Here is a 13,214-nt window from a genome sequence, read left to right on the forward strand (position 1 = left end):
TGGCGCAGTTCAAAATGCTGGACTCCACCCATTTTGAACAGCCCTATTGCAACCATACCCCAATAAAATGCAAAAATCCCAAAAGTCGAATTTTAATATTTAATAAATATTGTACAAAATTGACGAGTGTTTTCCTTCTTGTCATCTTTACTCCAATGGCGAAATGGGTATAATTAGGCGGAACCTGACCGTACAGTTAACGTGACGTGAACGCTATCTTCTCCTGTTCTCTACTCGGTCACTTGAAAGAGGTTGTTCGTCGGTGGTTGTCGAGGAAACTTATCATTTGTATGTTATATAATATTTACTGTAGTTAATACAAAAACTCAATAGAATCTCTAGTTTTACATTGGGCAAACATACACAAAAGTTCGATAAATGTCAGATACCTTGTATCTGTACTTCTGCATTTATATGTTGTTTTTTTTAAATTTCATATTAAGTATATGTTCACTAGTTCAGCCTGATCAAACATAGATCTTTAAAAGTGTACACATCTGTTCACAATTCAATAGTGCTAGTAATAAAAATGCTTAGTGAAACAGTTTTTGGACTACTTCAATAAGTGCAAAAAAGCCGACGATGTTAATTTTAGTCAAATTGGGTCACATTCATCAGAAAGGCATTCCTCATAACATATTACACTTAACGTGTGTAAAATTATTCAAGAGCCAGCCCATTAAGTGATTCCGGCGTTTTAACGACAATGCGCCCATTTTACAATTAGTTTGACCCTAATCTCATTCAAATAAGATCCCAATGCGCCCTTTTTACAATTAGTTTGACCCTAATCTCATTCAAATAAGATCCCAATGCGCCCTTTTTACAATTAGTTTGACCCCAATCTCATTCAAATAAGATCCCAATGCGCCCTTTTTACAATTAGTTTGACCCCAATCTCATTCAAATAAGATCCCAATGCGCCCTTTTTACAATTAGTTTGACCCCAATCTCATTCAAATAAGATCCCAATGCGCCCTTTTTACAATTAGTTTGACCCTAATCTCATTCAAATAAGATCCCCAATACCAGTTTCACGACGTTCCGCAATGTGCACTTCGTAATGATATGAAGTGAACGTCACGATATGTTTTAATAAGATTGATTTGACAACCGTTTCAGATAAGACTTAGCTGATGGGTTTGTTGACACCTCGAGTTTATGGTCGATGGCATGGTCATAGAGGTAAAAAAGGTCATCCAATATAGCCTCTAAGCAAGATTTCGGAATATGAGGGCCTACAAACCGACTTACACTACACGGGGCGTTGTTAACAAACAAGCATTTAATGATGGTTTTGGTTACAAGTATTAAGTCCCCTTGCTGTTCAAGTGTGATCATCACGTGTTTCAATTAATCAAAATTGAATTAAACAATACGACTCATTGAATTAAAATCAATTAATTTACATGCATGTATAAAGTCTAATGACAGGTTGTGTTTAAAACTGTACTACATTTGGTATTATTGACCATTTCCAAGCACTGAGACGTGACAGAAGTGAATAGTTTAAGTACTTGCCACGCAGTATTGCAAGAGCCTTGCTGACTTAGTCATTGCTCCTTAAAATGCGCGCCCCATCCATTCATCCCGACCCCACATATCACAACTACACCCGGCACCAAAAGGAAATATGTCCTCGCAACCGATTCAACCGATCGCTCATGTCATCATATACGATAACGTCTGAAGATGACAACCGGAAAACATTCGTTCAGACAGATTTCTCATTCCATAGCGATTCTGAAGTTTGAGATTAAAAACCAGTTTGTCAACTTTTAAAAAGATCTGATTTTATTAAAAGTTCTGTTCCAAGGTAAACATGTGTTTCTGACGAGTTTCATAATATTATATATAAACTTAATTAAAAAAATCGTGTCTTTGTTTTGAAAATTTGTGGGCTGCATTCGGAACTCCTCGGCCATTTTATCGAAAACAACCTCGGATGTATGCCGGTAAATCAGTTGAAGTAGTTCGTAAATTTTTGAATACTATCATTAATTAAATCTAGTGTTTAAGAGTTGTGTTTATTGATTTTAGTTTAAATTAATTGTTAGTGAAGTGTTTTATTGCAAACATAATTAAGATTCCGAAGAGTTAAATCATAAAGTTTAACTGCTAAATAAGATTAGTACGCGATCTATTTGCTGCGGACTTAAACGTACCACTTTTTGAGTATGTAAACCGTCCAAATACATCCGAGGTTGTTTTTGAAAAAAATGGCCGAGGAGCTCCGAATGTTGTGGGCTGATTTTTAAAACACCTTTGTCGGCACATTTTGCCTTTAAGGTAGCTGGGTACTGAAATGGTTTCGAGAGGCCTGATTCGACGCAACAATTGTGTTATTCCTTAATCTAAACAAACGAACGCGCCAAATACGACAATACCCTTAAGTTATAACATAAACTAAAGAGCACATATACCAAAACACATTCATGAATATAAACTGTCCAGGTGCGGAGTCAGGGTTGACTGTGGAGGAGGCTGAACTTCCGTTAACAACGCGACCGCTCACCGAAAACGAACAGTTTAATTGAAAAAAATGTGGTGCGGGGGAGGGAAGGGGCTTGGGGTCATCTCCCTAGAACATTTTGGTCTCAAATTATGCTTTTTGGTGTATTCTATGGATATTTTCTTAACGATTTTGACAAAAATACGGTATTTTGACTATTTAGGGGAGGGGCCGAGTCATTGTAGAAGTGTTTGGTCATGAAAACCCCTAGATAGTATATTCAAATTTCAAGGAAACAGATGTCCATGTCGATTGCACTCAATATTGAAGTATGCGTAATATTTTCAAAGATATTTTATTTATATAAATACTTATACATAAAGAATGCATGGAAAGCATATTCACAAATAATAAAAGTAGAGAATAAAAGTGTGTATGAGGCTTAATATTTTCACTCGGGCACATTGGTACTTCTGTATACATTCTGTAAAGGTATATAAAATGCATTCAATTCATATATTTCTTCAACGTATGTTAACTAGGTGTACATGTGACTTGGCGTTAGTAAAACCGGTCTGTAGATATCAACCGTCAACCGTTAAAACGGTCACATGACAAATGTCGACGCCTTCGGTTGTTTACGCCCGAATCATGGAAATGAGTTTTTATACAGTTACATGTGTATATAAAAGTGTTTAATATGCTTATCAACTATCCAAGCTTAAAGGGTGCATTATCAACAAGTCTACGCTGATTAGACAAGGTATTTGAAGTCACGTGGTATAGTGGTCTCACTGTCGGTGTCAGCCAATAGATTACTCTGGAACAGGGCACGTGAATCATTCTGCTCCACGGAGAACTTGTACTGCCAGGTTACGACAGTCTTCCCAGGTGAAACTGAAATATAATTAGGATACAATTTGGCAACCAATTGGTACCATTCTCATATCGAGATAAATTACGTGTATTTGTGTCGTATTTTTATTTTATGTAAAGCCCAATTATGAATTTCTCCCATTTCAATCATATACAAAAAGACAAATCTAGGTAATTGATTGAAAAAAAAAAAACAACACAAAAAACAACAACTGATTTATGCATAATTTGGAGCCTTTCAATGCTTTCAGACCTTTGATTTAATATAGCGAAATAGTATTCGACATCGCAAAGACTTACCGGTAATTTCCTTTGTTCTTGTTGTTTCCTCTGTCCACGTTTCAGACGAAGTTTTCTCAATCATAGACCTCAACGATTGGCTAACTGAGGCTGTAATTGCCTTGATCTCCACGCCCATTGAAGCCTCCCATGTGTATTCAAACGTCGAAGTCGTGCTATTCGTCTTGGACTTGCCAATCTTGACAGAGATTGTACTCTTATGCTCGGCCCTCGGATTGATAACGGCATTAATTATCTCCCACTTACCGATGACGTTTGGGCTTCCGTACACAAGAATATTTTTACTTGGGTCTTTTGGTGACACGAACTGGAAACGCATGGCGTCGTGTACGTCAGAATGGAGAACGACCTTTGTACTGTTACCTGGATCAGGACGTCCATTTTCGGGATGAGCATATCTGGAACGTAGAAATATAAAGAAGCAAGTGGAGAACCAAAATGAATTAAATAAGTAATCTTATGAAAGAAATTGGAAATTTATATAAAGTGTACGTATTTTGAGCTACCGTGTTGTATTTGTTTTAAATTCAATACCGTTTTATTTATGTTCAATTCAGTTAACCAACAAAACCCCAACTATAAACATCCAGTGTTTTGGAAAACAAATGATCGCATCGCCATGTTTACTTACTTGCCGTCCTTGTGAATAACGTGATCGTTTTTACCATCGAGAGCAAAAAGTGCGCCATAGTGGCGGCCGCCGTGGACGACGAGCTTAGTTCCGTTAGCGGGTGATCTACCGCCGCCATGCGGGTGGATAACCTTGCCACTGTTGACGTGCTCGATGTAGCCCCAATAATCTGTTTCTTTGCAGAAGCGCCAGTACATGTTATCGTGTATGTCGCCGTGAAAAAGGATCTCTGTGTCATCACTAGGGGCTCTCTTTCCGGTACTGACATGGAGAAACCTCCCAGATGACCGGTGCTTGATGAGAAATGGCTCAGACATGGTTTTATTTCCTGGAATAAAAGCGATGTTTAGGACTATTACCAACATATTACTCTGAAAGATCCTCTAATGACATTGTTGAATACTGGTGCCTGGTGAACCCATACAAGTAAGAATCTTTTTTGAAAGGTATGGTTTTGCTAATTTCTATAATGCTAAATACATGCCCGTAAGTAGACCATCCCTACAGTTATAAAAATGTATATTTAGTGTTTAATTCATCTTAAACCAGGCATTTAAGACAATTTGTCATATTTAAAAAAAATAATAAAATTAGTCACCAGGCCTCCAAAATGCACATATATGGGGGTCGGATACCTTAATACTACAGTTTAGTACATGCTTTTCGATGGTTTATAGATATTTATCAAGCAAATAAAGTTAATATTTCACTGTTTTATTTAGTGAAGATTTTAAATTGATATTTTTCACTGTTTTCGAAACTTTAGCCCGCTCTCAGTTCAAAATCAAACGTCAGATCGCACTGGGCTGGGCACAATTTCAAAGACGTCATTTCCAATGTGTGACGTTACGTGCGCGACTTTCCAAAAAAGTGTTATTAAATGTCTTGCAACACCAACATAGGCATATTTTAAAAAGAAAACTGTTTCTTTCAGTGTGAATATAGGAATATATTTCACCTCGTGAACACCACAATTGAATATTTCATTTAGCCACTCGTAAAATATATTGTGTCGTGCTCAATCGGTATAATATATGAACATCTTACACTGGAGCAAATCATTATCCTCTATTAATCAACAGTATGTTATTTATTTAGATGTAAATTTGTAAGTATATTGAGCGAGCGGACAAAAAAAAAACAATCATGTTGTTAAATTTCTATTACGGATACAAATAATTTAATATGAGCTACGACAGAGTAGCTGTGAAGAAAACCGTCATAATTATTTAAGATTGATTTTAAGTAAATCCCATACTTTAATTTTATCACCTTGTATCGAGCTTATAATTATTTAAACAAAGTTTTATAACTGCAACGAAACAATCCACTTAAGAATCCCGCACTCAAGTTAGAAGTAAATCTCGACTGAATGATCCGGACGATTTGACTGCGCAATGCAGAGGTAAGTTAAGTATGTATTTACACTAATAACTCAGCCAATGGAATTGACGGACGGATTGTTGTTCAATCTGGTTTATTCGTGATTGGTGTTGACTTGATATTCAAAACCTGTGTCGGGCAAGGTCATTGAAAATGATAGCACACGTTTACAATTATTAACGGCTCGTCCTTGAAATTCTTAGTTATTGCTGTCCATAAAATAGGACAAAAAATACCGAGTCATTCAAATTTTACTTGCTCGACATTGAATTTGTATTTTTGGTATTTTTAAGTAACAAGTATTTTAATCTTTAATTCACATGTTAACGTTTCGCACAATTTAATTCAATATCTGATTCAGACGACTGAAAAAAGTATATGGTGAAAACACGCAACCAAATGTTGTTGACAACTCAGCGGTTCAATGTACTAGCTAGATCGACTAACAAGCTCTAGATTTATTTTCTGATTCCGCACCTTTATTTTCGCTCTGAACCAAAACAAATCTATATCCTTGTATGCACTCTATCAATATTGACAATAAATTTTTAACACGTCTAAATTGCAGTGAGTTAAATACTAGGCCCGTAAAGCAACATACATGCTTCAAATCGTAATATAAAATAAAAGACACATTTTTCGATAACTAGAACAATGTGCGATAATGAGCGCTAGTTCACGTAAAAATTATTTTGTTATTCAGCCCAAATGAAGCCCTGCAGGAAAATATGCAACAATGTTATAATTAATAAGTAAAATATGTGACAACACTTAACGTTGAAGTTTATTGAAAGAGAATTTCGGTGCACCTTATTGCAACTGTGTATGCAATGATTAAAAAAAGTAATGTTGTACCAAAACTGCCGCGAGATCTACGAGATGAATTATATGGCGTGACCTACGATGAATTATATCGCGAGACCTAAGATGAATGATATCGCGAGACCTACGATGAATGATATCGCGAGACCTACGATGAATTATATCGCGAGACCTACGATGAATGATATCGCGAGACCTACGATGAATGATATCGCGAGACCTACGATGAATTATATCGCGAGACCTGAAATTAATTATATCGCGAGACCTGAAATTAATTATATCGCGAGACCTACGATGAATTATATCGCGAGACCTGCAATTAATTATATAGCGAGACCTACGATGAATTATATCGCGAGACATACGATGAATTATAGCACGAGAACTACGATGAATTATATCGCGAGATCTGCACTTAATTATATCGCGAGACCTACGATGAATTATATCGCGAGACCTACGATTAATTATAGCGCGAGAACTACGATGAATTATATTTAGCTTGGTCCAACAGCTCTGACTATTGGATAAAGTTTAATTTGACTAGTCCTGACTATATATCATTTAGAAGTTTGAATTAAATGGTATCTTAAAATCATTGATTTGTAAGAATGATGTATTTTAAAAAATGAGTAGGACTTTTCGATCATTTAAAGGACAAATGTTTTGATGAATTTCGTCCAGAATATTTATAGTCTGGACAGTTAATATATATATATATATATATATATATATATATATGAACTTGCTACATTGTTGTCGATGCTTTTGTTGCATTATTATTTTTATTTAACTTTATTCAAGACCGGAGAGTGCGTTGACCGAGCTTCACAGTATTATGACTTATTAAACTTAGTTCTATTTTGCCTCTTTATTCATTTTCTATTTAATTTATTTCCTGCCTGTTTCCGATCTCCCCCCCCCCCCTTTTAAAATGCATGTACGGGATAACAATACAACTCAGACTTAATTAACATAGACGATAGATTATCAGTTTTTCAAGTAGCCCCTGGTCCAGTGTTTTAATTTTGACGTCGTAGCATTATATGTTTTCTGATTTCAGGACTTTGTTCCTTAGACGGGAATCTGCATGGCGTCTCCATGTCTTCCATGTCCAGACACATGCATGATGTGGTGCCTGCTATTACCTACGTAGAACAGTTCATAACATTTTGTCGTCTGCTTATGCTATACGAACGCAGAGGGGGAGGGGGGGAGGGGGAGATTCCCTGCAGCTTTATTATGAAATAGCACAGCATGAGCACATATAATAATGTGATCGATTATCAAATAAACAACACAACCAAATGTTTGTGTGATCTCAAATGTATAAGTTGATTCTTCTGGAACAAAAATAACCTTTAAAATATACTTGTAGATTCAACTCAATCAGATACAGAGCATTCTGCCTCCTAAATGACTTGTTGAAAATGATATGTGAATCATATACATGGTACATAAAATGTAGCTGACTTTAAACTTGAAAGCTTTGGAGCTTGTCCCTGTAGTATCATTTGATTTTAGAACTCGTGTTTAAACCAAGAAAAGATATGTTATCAAATCTAAGCGTATCAAAGTCTGATATGACAATTGCTGGGGACTGATCTGATTAGATTACTTAAGGAAGTAAAGAACAACGGGATAAAACTACAACACTCTTCTCTTATTCAGGTTCTCCGTAACAGATGTTGGGAGGAGTTATGCGGCTAGGCTCCTAGGGTCCTAGATGCCGTAGTTTGCATCATGGTTCTTATCACCACCTAACTGATAATGAGGCATCATATGTCTGTATGAAGGGGTTAAATGCTCTGAACATTGCAGCAGCTGTGGACATTAAGTTGAGGTATGTATTAAAACATAGGAGTCCCACTTGAGTGCTCAAAGTTCAAGAGAAAGGGTCTGGTTATGTAAAATGTGTCCTCTATCATAGAGCTGAAAAAACATGTCAGCTTTTGAACCGCAGCTTTGCCAGTTTCTGCTTTTCAATCTGAGTAGGAGGATATCGGATGATAGTGCTGGTATGGATGATGGAGCAAGCGTGGATCTGGGGCTAGCACGAATTACGCAACTTGCGCGGATGACAAACTGGTTTGGATGATGTATTATGCAGTAGTGCATGTTGCTGTGAATGTCGCTGTGAAGAAGGACCTCCGTGCCATTGTCAGGGCTGATCGGATGGAAAAATATCCCAGAAGACCGGTGTATGATTGGCTCAGATGGTTTATTACCTGAAATAAAATCGATGTTAAGGAATATTATCCACACACATATATATATACTAACCACATTGTTGAATGTTGATGCCTGGTGGACCCATCCAATTTATGTATTATTTGAAAGGTATGGGCTTGCTGATTTCTATTATGTTATACATGGCTGTAAGTAGATAATGAATAATGTGATAAAAGGTTGTATATATGTATTTACTTTTTATTTAAATTGAATTCATATATTAAAGACAAATATTTAATATTATTTTTTATTATGTTATACATGGCTGTAAGAAGATAATGAATAATGTTATAAAAGGTTGTATATATGTATTTACTTTTTGTTTAAATTGAAATCATATATTAAAGACAAATATTTAATATTATTTTCAGTCAATCAAAATATTTTTTTCTTTTTTGCACACTAATTTTGTAGGTCGATACCATAATAATATTTAGTCTATAGACACTCCAAATCCACATATATGTGGGCAGGATACCTTAATACCACAATTTATCATCAATATGTTACCACTTCTGTTGTAAGTATATTGAAGGAGCGGACATAAAACAAACATGTAAATTTATTTTATCACAGATATGAGTAACTAAAAACACACGGAGCAGTTGTGCAGTAAACCGTTTAAATTATATAAGATTGATTTTAAGAAAATCCCATGCGTCATTTTGATCGCCGTGTTAGTACTTAAATTTACCTAAACAAAGGTTTTATTAGGCCACACCAAATTAATGTTTAGTTCCTCGGATTTTTGCCCCCAAAAATTGGAGCGAGCGAGCGAAACAAAAAAAAAGTTTGTCAGTTTTCATAAAAACCGAAGCGAGCGAAGAGCGAAAAATATATTTTTCCTTACTGTATATTCAATATAAATAAGAAAGATTGTTCAAAATAATTGCCCTTAAACCCATTTTAATGCCATCTTGAACTGAACGTCTAATGGACATTGGGAAAATGTCGGAATACATACTATTTATTCATCCGTGTTTAGTACAAACATTATATCGATAAATCTAATGTCTTATATAATTAAAACGTACTTTAATATGACGATCATTCATAATAATAAATAACCCTGCTTTTAGTAAAAAGTTTGAAACGATTTATATAAATCTACCTGAATCAGTTTAACATCATATGCAACTGTATTTAGACATAACTTAGGATTGATTTGGGATTTGTAAAAAATGATCACTTACACAGGCATCATCAAACATCAGACTCCATATAACATAGACTAAATTTTGTTTTTATTATCACAGGAAATGCAATGACATGTGCTTATTAAAGCAAAAAGAACAAGGGTATTTTTCAGAGTACTCTTTTGGGTTATTGAGATGTTTTTATGCACTAGCCAATTCCAATTGTATATGCCCCCCCCCCCAAGTCCGGATTAGCAGGAACTTTGACTTCCGGTCTCTCAAAACCGGGTAAAATACCCGACTGCAGGGACACACTGCTGGTAAAATCCCTGCCAAATGGCCCCGCAACCCCGAATACCTATGTGAGGCCCACTCCTGTCTATCTTTAATATGAAGACAAAACCACGTTCACTAGGCACTGCGGGGCCACCTGAAAGGTAAAAACACAGCCCATTGCCTCTGCTGTCCCCGGTATACACCTGGAACAAGGGCGAGGGGTGGGCGGGGCAGTGGTTACAATTGAAAAGTATATTACAATCCCGGATTATGCTGCAAATAAAAAAAAATATAAGGTGATATAATTAGCCGCTTACTTATGTTGAGGTATATCCAGACCAGTGTTTTTATCGCTATTTGTGAAAATACATTTGTTCATTACTGTTGTTTTGTCAGAATTTGATCAAAAATGAGCTTGATACATCAATTTGGAGGAAACAATGACTCATGTTTCAGTTAAGTTGACCTGTCCGATTTCATTCAAAACGAGTCACTACTAACGCAATATAATCTCTACCAGTCTTAGATACACATGCTTTATTGCATAATGATTGCTTTAAATAATGATCCTTAAGTGCATGAGACGATCAACAATGACTTCAAGCATGCTTAAAACATATTTATTGTAAAAAAAATGATTTAATTTCCAAACTTCGAGCCACATTGTTTACCGGAAGCCGCCATTTTGATTGAATTTATTGAAACCCATGCTAAACCGATCGATATACAGTATAAAAACACTACGCATCGGTAACTTCCCTTTACAAAAACACGAAAACTAGTGTAGAAAAATTATACTTGATTATTTTTAGCCTTTAAATAAATTATTACCTGAAAAAAATCTACTTTGCGATCAAAATGGAGGTGCAGGCGCACAAAAAAATAAAAATATTTTTTTTTACAAAAAAATAGGAGCGGTAAATCCGCGGAACGAAATATCAATTTGGTGTGGCCTTATCGCACCGAAACAATCCACTAACGAATCTCGCACACACATACGTTGAAATAATCAACTGCGACAATTCAACCTACTGTGCAATGCAGAGACTTGTTGTTTTGTACTGCACTTAAAACTCAGCCAATTGGAATGTCGGACGGATTTAATGACTTTCAGTTGATAACCAAATACTGAGTCGGTCAAGGTCATTGAAACAGATTCAGACTGGTTCAGACAACTTTTATAATTTTATGATGAAAACACGCCACTATATGGTGCTCACAGCTCAGTTGTTCAGTATCGTGTCCTAGATTATATGTCAAGCTCGAGCTTAGTAGATCTAATTTCGCGCCTTTTTTCGCCCTTAACCAAACAAACCGCTTATCCATGAAACTTGCATTCATTCTTTCCATTTTGACAAATAATTGTTTAACACATCTTAATCACAGCGAGTTACAAAATAGGCCCGTAAAGCTACGATCATGGACGTTTGTCGATTTGTCGATTTTACAATATTCTCGAGAAACTAACCTTCGTCAATAATTTACGGGTTGAAGGCAAATAAAAAATAAATGCTTGACATCATAAGTCAAATATATACTGAAGAAGTATTTCTAAAACACTAGACCCCTTTACAGATACTTAGAACAATGTATAAAAATGAGCTCTGATTAACATACCATTTCTTTTGTTACATAAGCCCAAATGAGACCATGCAGTAAAATATTCATTTAAAAAATAAATAAGGATCATCCATGACAACACTTAATACTTAAGTGTATTAAAAGACAAATTTGGTTAACTTTATTATAACTGCGTATGCAATGATAAAATAAAAAGAGTAAATGTGTACCCAAACTTCCGCGAGAACTACGTTTAATGATATATCTATTGGCCATACAGCTCTCACTATTGGATAAGGTTATGTTTCTTTCGTCTTAACTATATGTAGTTTAGAAGTTTGAATTTAAGTGTATCATAAAACCATTCATTTATAAGTATAATGTATTTTAAGGAATGTGTTTGAATCTTCGTCTGTTAATTGACTTTACAGTGTTTTGATAATGTTTCGTCCTGTATTGATGACGCAATACATCATCACAATAAAGGTTAAGCCTAACATACACTGACCGAGAGACACACACAAAAGTTTAAGCCTAACATCCACTGACCGAGAGACACACACACATGGTTAAGGCCAAACATACACTGATCGAGAGGCACACACACATGGTTAAGGCCTAACATACACTGACCGAGAAACACACACATGGTTAAGGCCAAACATACACTGACCGAGAGACACACACATGGTTAAGGCCACACATACACTGACCGAGAGACACACACAAAAAGGTTAAGCCTAACATACACTGACCAAGAGACACACACATGGTTAAGGCCAAACATACACTGACCGAGAGACACACATAAAAATGTTAAGCCTAATATACACTGACCAAGAGACACACACAAAAATGTTAAGCCTAACATGCACTGACAAAGAGACACACACACACAAAAAGATTAAGCCTAACATACACTGACCGAGAGACACACACAAAATGTTAAGCCTAACATACACTGACCAACAGACACACACACACACAAAAAAAAAGCCTAACATACACTGACCGAGAGACACACACAAAATGTTAAGCCTAACATACACTGACCAAGAGACACACACAAAAGGTTAAGCCTAACATACACTGACAAAGAGAGACACACACAAAAGGTTAAGCCTAACATACACTGACCGAGACACACACAAAAGGTTACGGCTTAACAGGCACTGACCGAGTGACATACAAACGGTTAAGTCCTGACAGGCACTGACCAAGACACACAAACAGTTAAGGCCTGGCAAGCACTGACCGAGTGACACACAAACAGTTAAGGCCTAACAGGCACTGACCGAGTGACATACAAACGGTTAAGGCCTAACAGGCACGGACCGAGAGACACAAACGCTTAAGTCCTGACAGGCGCTGACCAAGACACACAAACGGTTAAGTCCTGACAGGCGCTGACCAAGACACACAAACAGTTAAGGCCTAACAGGCACTGACCGAGTGACATACAAACGGTTAAGGCCTAACAGGCACTGACCGAGTGACATACAAACGGTTAAGGCCTGACAGGCACTGACCGAGTGACATACAA

The 13,214-nt window shown here is 36.3% G+C and overlaps 1 protein-coding gene across 2 annotated transcripts; it reads right to left on the reverse strand.

Annotated features, from left to right (window-relative positions):
- Positions 1-2,791: 2,791 nt before the first annotated feature.
- Positions 2,792-5,665, reverse strand: LOC128245525 (galactose-binding lectin-like). Of its 2 annotated transcripts, none has more exons than XM_052963716.1 (4): positions 5,518-5,665; positions 4,260-4,587; positions 3,629-4,026; positions 2,792-3,349 (listed from the first exon to the last, which is right to left on the reverse strand). In XM_052963716.1, exons 2-4 carry the CDS (start codon positions 4,574-4,576, stop codon positions 3,207-3,209), a joined length of 858 nt encoding a protein of 285 aa, XP_052819676.1. In that variant the 5' UTR covers positions 4,577-4,587; positions 5,518-5,665; the 3' UTR covers positions 2,792-3,206. The 2 variants fall into 2 exon arrangements, with proteins under 2 accessions (XP_052819676.1, XP_052819678.1); XM_052963718.1 differs by having other exon boundaries at positions 5,532-5,650.
- Between the last annotated feature and the right edge of the window lie 7,549 nt (positions 5,666-13,214).

This window comes from Mya arenaria, chromosome 9 (assembly GCF_026914265.1).
Source record: "Mya arenaria isolate MELC-2E11 chromosome 9, ASM2691426v1".
NCBI classification, from domain to species: domain Eukaryota; kingdom Metazoa; phylum Mollusca; class Bivalvia; order Myida; family Myidae; genus Mya; species Mya arenaria.